This window comes from Sardina pilchardus, chromosome 11 (genome assembly GCF_963854185.1).
Source record: "Sardina pilchardus chromosome 11, fSarPil1.1, whole genome shotgun sequence".
Taxonomy (NCBI): Eukaryota; Metazoa; Chordata; class Actinopteri; order Clupeiformes; family Clupeidae; genus Sardina; species Sardina pilchardus.
This window is the reverse complement of record NC_085004.1, coordinates 26,056,405-26,065,164: the sequence shown is the minus strand read 5'-3', so window position 1 is coordinate 26,065,164 and position 8,760 is coordinate 26,056,405. Positions and strand designations below refer to the sequence as shown.

General features: G+C 43.1%; 1 protein-coding gene across 1 annotated transcript; it reads left to right on the top strand.

The window, feature by feature from the left end:
• The first annotated feature begins 2,787 nt into the window (after nucleotides 1-2,787).
• Nucleotides 2,788-5,555, top strand: LOC134095224 (zona pellucida sperm-binding protein 3-like). The gene is made up of 8 exons (XM_062548651.1): nucleotides 2,788-3,401; nucleotides 3,526-3,644; nucleotides 3,951-4,054; nucleotides 4,236-4,413; nucleotides 4,587-4,704; nucleotides 4,794-4,873; nucleotides 5,293-5,366; nucleotides 5,452-5,555. The coding sequence occupies exons 1-8, from the start codon at nucleotides 2,853-2,855 to the stop codon at nucleotides 5,508-5,510; spliced, it is 1,281 nt and encodes a 426-aa protein (XP_062404635.1). The 5' UTR covers nucleotides 2,788-2,852; the 3' UTR covers nucleotides 5,511-5,555.
• The last annotated feature ends 3,205 nt before the right edge of the window (nucleotides 5,556-8,760 follow it).

The window sequence follows — 8,760 nt, the reverse complement described above, 5'->3', positions numbered from 1 at the left end:
CCTCACACACAAAGCCTCTGTCTCTGTCTCTCTCTCTGTCCGTCTGTCTGTCTCTCTCTCAGACTCACACATACACACCTAGAACACTCAGCTCAGACACACAGGGGGAGAAATGCCAGGGGACAGAGTGTATGGAAGATCTAGGTTGAGGCAACCAGAGGAGTGGACAGAGGGGGCCAGGGATTATGGAGAAAGAGAACACAATGTGCAATCAGTCGATTCACTAGTAGAGTGAGAAGCATGATAAACTCAAGCACCCCAAAAGCAAAAATCAAAATGACATGTTTATTAAAACCCTTCTAGCACCATAATCCAGAAATAGTAGCTAGGCTACAGGAACACACACAAATGAATACAACCCATAATTGCATTTTGCACATCCTATTTCTGAGCTAGGAGTGCTCTAAAGTTGTAGTGAAGATTCTGAGCTTACACTTTAATAATGCCTTTTGAGCCCACTTTTCCTGAACTACTTTACTTTTCTCAAGAAGACAAAATACAATCACAACTAGGCTGCTATGAAGCCATTTGTCAATAAACTTTTCAGGTAGAAACTGACAAAGATAAAGTCTCACCTTAGGACACCTTTCCATTGATGTCCATTTGCGATTCAAGTTGCAAGCGCAACTTTGGAATAGACCAGTCCCCATAATAACAGAAACAATTCCTGCTCAAGGAGCTACGGGTCCACAAATGAAGTAAACGGTCGTGCCAACGGGCACAATGTGTGCCTTCTTAATGCGGTAGACACGGAGCTGCGACGCGTCGTGTGTTGAGCATCCTCGCCGTGCCCATTCTGAAAGTGACTCCGAGGGTCCGACTCTTTTGTCCTTCCTTAGCTTGATATCTTGCGAACTCTAAAGAAACAAAGGATTGTCTCCCATTTCGGTTCATCACAACCATTCACAGCAATGTTATGTTAGGAGCATTCACTAATGCTAAAGTCATCATCATGGACGTGGAGAATTCAGGACGACTATGGCATGTTAAGCCACCCGTACGCTTGTGGGCAGCTCCATTGTAACTGCGGTGAATCTCAAGACCATCTTTCCCGCTGATTCTCATCTTCTGCTCTTTCCTTCAGTGCGCGCGCACGCTCGAACATGATTTAACATGATGTCCCGCCTTTTATTGTTTCGTGCTTCATCGCAGAGACAAATGGATAAGGGCAGCACTGCCGATGGTTGATGTGTCTTCCGAGGCACTTTCACTGGGGTCGCCCAGCTGCTGACCGCACCTTCCAGATGTGAACTGTCAAACAAACCTGCCTACCTGCCTATCTGCCAACGCTACCTCGCTGAGATCTGTCCCAAGCTTGGTCAGGTAACTTTCACTATGGCCATATCCTCCTGGAAGACGGCATATCTTAAAAGAAACAAACATATCTGGCATGAATCCTAGCCTGAGAACATATCTACCATATAGGCTAAATAATGTAACTTGACGTTCATGCCACAGCCACATCATGATCAGACACGGCCATATCTTTAGTGATTGAATCTTGAAATACAATGACTGTGGGTTCCAAGAGAGAGAGACAGAGAGAGAGAGAGAGAGAGAGAGAGAGAGAGAGAGAGAGAGAGAGAGAGATGGTTCCCTATCACAGGCTGTATATCACAGGTTAGGTATAACCAATTGCAAACAATTTGACCTCAGAAAATATAAAATATGATGCCCACTGACTCTGAACATGTTTCCACTGGGATTCATTACACACACACAATTAGAGATTAGAGAGAGAGAGAGAGAGAGAGAGAGAGAAGAGAGAGAGAGAGAGAGAGAGAGAGAGAGAGAGAGAGAGAGAGAGAGAGAGAGCATGTTTTCCTTTTTTTTAATGATCAGAAATTGTTTTCATTTGCACATGTTGCTAACCCATGTCAGAAATGGTTGGGTTACTATAAACTGAATCAAAAGCAGAAAACCCAGCACTTCCAGCTCTGGTAAAACCTATGCTAGTCTGCCATCTGCTGGTTAATAGGCTGCACCACATAGTCAATCCTCTGAAACTGATTGGCAATTGAGCTTTCAAGCCTACCTTATGCATTAGGAGAGGTTATAAGTGCCTTGCAAGGGGGCAGTGGTGACAGCCGGGAACCCATAACTTTTTGGCTTCCTTCACCACTACACCTCCACCAAAGATCATTAAGGGCGGAGCAAGATATTTCGTCGTACAGTAGTTCATGTCTATAGACCTCTGAAGTTTGCCTACAAATAGGATCCAAAGCTGCCATCTTTGCCCATATAAGGAGTTCCGGATGTTAATTGAAGCTAACTGCCTATGGCAAGTTGCATTGTAAGTTAGCTCTGGGGTAGCAAAGATCAAAGTGTGCCGTCTTCACCTACCTAAGATCACAGTATCCATTTGAAGGCAGAGGACAAAACTTTGTGGCGCAAAACGTCTGCATTTCCAATTTGTTCATCCCCGTGAGAGTTTAACAGGTGCGAAAATTCAAAATCCCCATGTTATTTTCCCATAGAAAAAATCTCAAGATACCGGATCTCCTTATTTGGGCAAAGATGGTGGTATTTTTGTAGGCGAACTTCAGAGGTCTATGGGCGCAAAATGGGGATTACTTCCTCCGCATAAAGGGGGATTTTGACCCCCCCTCTTGTGATTCGGGTTCCAGGAAGTGGCTTCTCATGAAGTATCTTGCTCCGCCCTTAATGATCTTTGGAGGCACACATCAAGTTGAATAAGCCTTTTGTGGGTGTGGGTGTCAACAGGTGTTGGTGATAATTACACCAATAATGAGTGGGATGGTATATGCAGTTCAACGCCAAATAACAAGCAGGTCTGAACAGACAGCTCCACTGATCAGGTCGCCTTGGGAAGTGCAGCACACATCTTAGCAATGGGATCCAGATCTTGGGTTAGAGTTGCTTTGGTACTGTATGTGATCAGTCTCCAAACTGAAGCTAAACGACTACCTTGGCATTTCCATCAGGGGGAAGACCATGACTGGTCAACTATAAATGGTATGGAACAGGATTCTGCAGATTCTTTGAGTAGCTCCTGGTCACACCGATTTCAGAGCTCTGGTCAGAAACCTGTGGCTAAAGTGTACCCCAGGCCTGTCCAAGAGCCTGCTCTCTCTCAGTCCAAGCAAACGCTGCAAGAGCCCAAAAAGCAGTCGTCATGGAAGTACCCACAGATGCCAGAGAAACCGACAAGGCCTGACGTGCCGTTTGTACCGAAGGTGCCGGTCCCGGCCAACTCTGTGGCTGTGAGGTGCGGGGAAGCTAACGTACTGGTGGAAGTGGACCAGGACTTCTTTGGCACTGGCCAGCTGATTGAACCAGCTGATATCCGTCTCGGTGACTGTTCCATGACTTCAGATGATCTCTCATCTCATGTTTTAGTGTTTGACTCTGAACTGCACCGATGTGGAAGCAGGTTTCAGGTAGCTTGTCTCTGAAGTTTTGTGACAAAAATGACTTGTGTTGTGTTTTGATGTCGTCATGCAGTTTGTTAGCTAATCGAATGCACAAATCTAACAAAATGACCGTGTGAACTTTAAATCATAGATGACCGAGGATGAACTGGTGTATACTTTCACCCTTGTGTATGTACCCAAAGCCCTCGGTGCAACTTCTATTGTAAGAACAAATGGTGCTACAGTTCACATAGAATGCCGTTATCCAAGGTAAGTTTGCAGAGAGAGGCGCGCTCAAACTCCAAGATGTCTCCTTCTTCGGGTGCGAGTTAAATATCGTATTCTAATGTGCAAAAGAACCGCACTCACTAGTTTTATCTTTTTATTCTTTATTGTCGCACCATGTCTAAAAAAAACGCGTTTTGGCATCAAGCCGTCCTCAGTGTGTGTTACCTTGTTATCCAAGGTAATACTTGTCCCTCTTGGCAGTGCCAGTAGTTGCATGTTGGTTTGGCCAGGTCTTGTTGTTATGCCAAATGGGAGACCTTCGAGTCTCATGCTTTATTCACATGCTAGGGTGCAGAATGTTAGCAGTGATGACATCAGGCCAACCTGGGTCCCTTATGCTGCCACGAAAGTTGATGAGGAGGACCTGGTCTCCTCCTTGAGACTCATGACTGGTTTGTGGGATCCTGCATTACATAATCACTCATGAAGCAAGCTAAATTAACAGATTCTCAATGCTACTTTTTGCACAAGGCCTTAGTAGGCTTATTGTGTCTAATATATTTGATATGGTTTATTTGTAGAAGCCTGCAGCACTTAGTGTACCTCTTACCTCTGGTTATTGATCGTTTTCAGATGACTGGAGGTTTGAGCGGGCCACTAACACCCACTACTTGGGAGACCTCCTGCACATTGAAGCCTCAGTGATTCAGTTCAACCATGTGCCGTTACGTGTGTTTGTTCACTCCTGTGTGGCCACTGCAGTCCCTGATATGAACGCATCACCCAGATATTCATTTGTTGAGAACCATGGGTGAGAATCTACTGGATTTCTTTCACTGTTGTCTCTACACTAGTAAATAAAAACCTTTTCATGACCTATGGTCATTTGAAGAACTGACAGCCTAGTTCTTCAGGTTAGCTTTTAGGTCTGTGTGAATGGATTGATTTGTGTTTTTTTTATTTCTTTTTTTATCTTGTCTGCAGGTGTTTAGTTGATGCCAAGCTAACTGGCTCCAGATCTCGCTTTCTGCCCAGGGCTCAGAATGACAAGCTGCGGTTTGAGCTGGAGGCCTTTAGATTTGCACAAGAGCATGGAGACAATGTAAGGGAAATGGAAATGCTAATGCTGCTGTTGGGTTCTCACTCATCTAAATAATTTTATTTATTTACTTATTTATTGTTATCTTCCAGATATTCATTACCTGTCAGCTTGTGGCAACTGCAGCCTCAACAGTTCCCAACCACAAGGCTTGTTCCTTCTCTAATGACCAGTAAGAGTAATCTCATATCTAATACTTTTTGGTTTCTTTTACTTGAGGGAAAACTTTGGAATTCAACCAAGGCCCTATTTTATGTTGACACTATGTTATATTAAAATAATTAATGATCTCTGGAGTTACATTTTCACTAGAATTAAAGTTACAAAATTGCTAAGTGTTGGCCGTTTAGCCCAAAAGGGCTACTGGAAACCACATTTATGGATACCTGTGGGAGTGAGAAACTTGCTGAAAATGTCTTGCAGCAAATGTCTAGTCTTCACACCTACCTCCACTCTAATATTCTGGATCTCTCCAGTCAAGAAAAGCATTCCAGCGCAATACTTGACCCAATTCTGTTTGTCCGTAGTGAGAATTTGGAAAATGGAGCCCTTGTTTTCTGTGTCTTGTGTGGTAACTGTGGTCCTTTTCAGGTGGGCTAGTTCTGATGGGATGGATGAGATGTGTGCCTGCTGTGACTCTACATGTGGAACAGGAGAGGTTGCAGGTGTGGTATTTAGTCCTGTCGAATGTGTTGATGCTGTGTGACTTCTTTTAAGATGTTTATGTAGAATGTCTTTTTGTCTGCACAGCTGGACAGTGGAAATCGGAGGCATCCTTTGGGCCAATAAAGGTCAATGACCCATCCTGAAATGTTTTCCAAATGTCTATTTTAAATAAAACTGTCTCATCTACAGTACATGACGAGCATGACCTTTTTCTTTTTTGGGCAGGGGAGTTGTGTTATTTCATCACATCACATGTAAAGGCCCGATTACATAGACCTCTGAAGTTTGCCTACAAAAAACTACCATCTTTGCCCAAATAAGGAGATCCAGTATCTTTAGAGGTTTTTTTTTTCTAGGGGAAAGTAACATGGGGATTTTGAAGTATCGCACCTGGTAAACCTTTGCGGGGATGATGACATTGGATATGCAGACATTTTGCGTTACAGTTTTGTCCACTGCCTTCTAGTGGATACTGTTATCTTTGGTAGGTGAAGATGGCACACTTTGATCTTTGCTACTCCAGAGCTAACTTACAATGCAACTTGCCATAGGCAGTTAGCTTCAATAACTCCCGGATCTCCTTATATGGGCAAAGATGGCAGTTTTGGGTCCTTTTTGTAGGCAAACTTCAGAGACCTATAGGATATGGTAGGGCTCAGGGTTGTCATTACAAAACTGCCACTTCTGATCCCAACTCCAGAAAGGAAATTTCACAAGCCACCAAAAGCCCCCAAAAACTTTCTTAACTTTAGGATTACCCATACACATGATGCCAGGCCAGCAGTTTAAGCCTATCTTACACTGACAGACTTTGATGAGATTTGGGAAAGCTTGTAGTCCTTTTGAGTAAAGCTTGTTAAAAGGCAATAGTTAAGACTACAATCTTTCAAAAATCTTTCCCATTTCGCGTCAAATTCTATCAGTGTAGGGTAGGCTTACTCGTGAAATTCTCCAATTCAGCCATCTTGATAGAACTCATTGAACGCAGAGGTGGACATCCTGAGTCCAGTCCTGCCAAGCATTTGATCCAACCATTCTAGTGAACCAGCTCATCAGCTGCAGCTAGGTAGACGTTCACTCTCTGGAACTGAGATGTCTGCCTCTGAATGCTATATCAGTGCATAATGGATGTACTGCTCAACTGGGAGTTGGATCACAATATGGGAAAGATGGTGCCCCTCCATGTGGTCACAGAGAATAAAGCCCACCTTACACTGACGAGATTTGGGAAAGATTCTTGAAAGACTGTAGTCTTTTAACTAATGCCCGTCACTCAAGCTTTACTCAAAAGACTACAATCTTTCAAGAATCTTTCCCAAATCTTGTCAGTGTAAGGTAGGCTTAAGGAGAATACAGGGCACCATCTTTTTGGGATTTGTCCACATGCTCTTAAGGGGAGGGATTAAGCTGAATGGGGAAATAATTGCATTATTAGTATGCCCTTTTAAGACCACCCAAAAAAGGACATTGAAAATTATGGAATCCGTAATTGAAAACGACAGTTTTCTTTTTTCACATGTTTTCAGAAATATTGTACCAACCCATGCAAGTTCTTTCCAAACAAATCTCAAATTTTGGTTCACATGATGTTCTTCTTTCTTGGCGGTCGGCAAACAGCTTCACATGATTTTAAAATATTCAACTGATTTTGATGGAAACCCAGCTGTTAGTCTTCTAAATTGAATCTTAATGGGCTTCAGGTAAACAGTCAGCTTGCTCTCCTAGTCATTAAACACACCTGACCTTCCCATTGTGAAGAGTGGCATGTGAGTGTCAATTCATGGGTTTTAACAAAGATCCTTAAAGGCTGGCTTACATTGCACGATTTTGGTCTGTTTTAACAGTCGGCGACTAAATTTCCAAAATCGGGCGGAAATCTTGGGAGTTGTACTGAAATCGCAGCGCGCTCCCGTCATCTAAATCGTTTAGTGTAAGGTGCCAATCTTAGCGGTTTTAAGTCCGTCGGAGGCAGTCTTTTTCTAGTTTTGCCGTTACGACAATATCAAACATGTTTGATATTATCGGAAGTCTTTTCAGTCGTGGCTCATGCAAATAGTGACGTGAACATTAAAAACCAATAGTAACCTTGCGCGAACATGAAACAGGAAGGGGCAAAATAGGTGACAGCTGTAGCCTTTATGATTATTTGTTATTTCATTTCTTATAATTTATTAGTCGGTTGTTCTACGTGACAGAACAGCTCTATATCTGTTAGTGATGTCACACATCAAACAATGCTGCAGAAACGCGAAAAAAATACTTTGATATGAGTAGGCTATCATGTGATTTCCTGTGAATGATGACGTGTAGCCTATTGCACGATGGAAATAATTTGAAGGAATCTAGCAGCAGTCTTGTAAATAGCGACCCACAGTCTTTGCAAAATCCTAATCTGAGACTGGCCTGTGACTAGACTGTGACTAAAACCTCAATGAATTGTCTTTAGATGTGAGAGGGTCTGAGACTGTAGTTTTTCAAAAATCTTTTCCAAATCTTTGCAAAGTCTGGCAATGTAAGGTAGGCTTTAGGCGTAGCAAGATACGTCGTCGTAGTTCATGTCTATGGGCGCAAAACGGGGATCACTTCCTCTGCATAAAGAGGCGCGTCATTGCGTGTCAGACGTATGATGGGTTTCATCAGGTCCCTTTCCACAGGTGTACAAAATCAAGCACTCGATTATCAATGCTTGATGATGTTCCAAAATAACATGCTCTTTCAAGCCCTCTACATTTATTAGTTCTAATATGGAAGTAACACACACAAAGCATGTACACTTTCAAGGAATTGAAAAAAAACATCAATGGAATAATGGAAATATGTCGCTGCTCTCATTAAGTTACCCCAGCGCCATCTGATCGTCGTTAGCACAAAATCAGGATTTGGTTCAGCTGGCTGGCTAATGTGTTGTCAAGGTAGAGCGTAGCAACCGGCCAACATAAGCAGAATAAACAAGAGGGGCACACCTGATATAAAGTCGATTTTCTCCAGACGGGAATGCTCAAAAATGCTAAAAATGTACCTGAAGTGGTCAGAAGGGGTTGAGGGTCATGAAACCGTGCCCAAAATTCACATTCCTAACTCTAGAGAATGGAGATTTTAGCATATAGTTGAAATTCTGATCTATGTCCATAGACTTCAATGGAACAGTTGCTGCCTCTGCTCTGCATAAAGGGGGATTTTGACCCCCCCTCTTGCGATTCGGGTTCCAGGAAGTGGCTTCTCATGAAGTATCTTGCTCCGCCCTTAATTATCTTTGGTTTTAACCGGTCCCTTTCCACAGGTGGGTTAATCAAGCACCATGCAGCCTGCATTCATAATCAAGGTGCTTGATTTTATACACCTGTGGAAAGGGACCGGATGAAACCCATGAATAGGTGTTGCTGATAATTGCAC

What these genes read in the sequence shown, in the direction of transcription:
- LOC134095224 (XM_062548651.1), top strand. Translation starts at nt 2,853, where the DNA reads ATGGGATCCAGATCTTGGGTTAGAGTTGCTTTGGTACTGTATGTGATC. An exon ending in CACAAGAGCATGGAGACAAT is followed by an intron (nt 4,705 to 4,793) that starts GTAAGGGAAATG and finishes GTTATCTTCCAG; the next exon opens with ATATTCATTACCTGTCAGCT. An exon ending in TGGAACAGGAGAGGTTGCAG is followed by an intron (nt 5,367 to 5,451) that starts GTGTGGTATTTA and finishes TTGTCTGCACAG; the next exon opens with CTGGACAGTGGAAATCGGAG.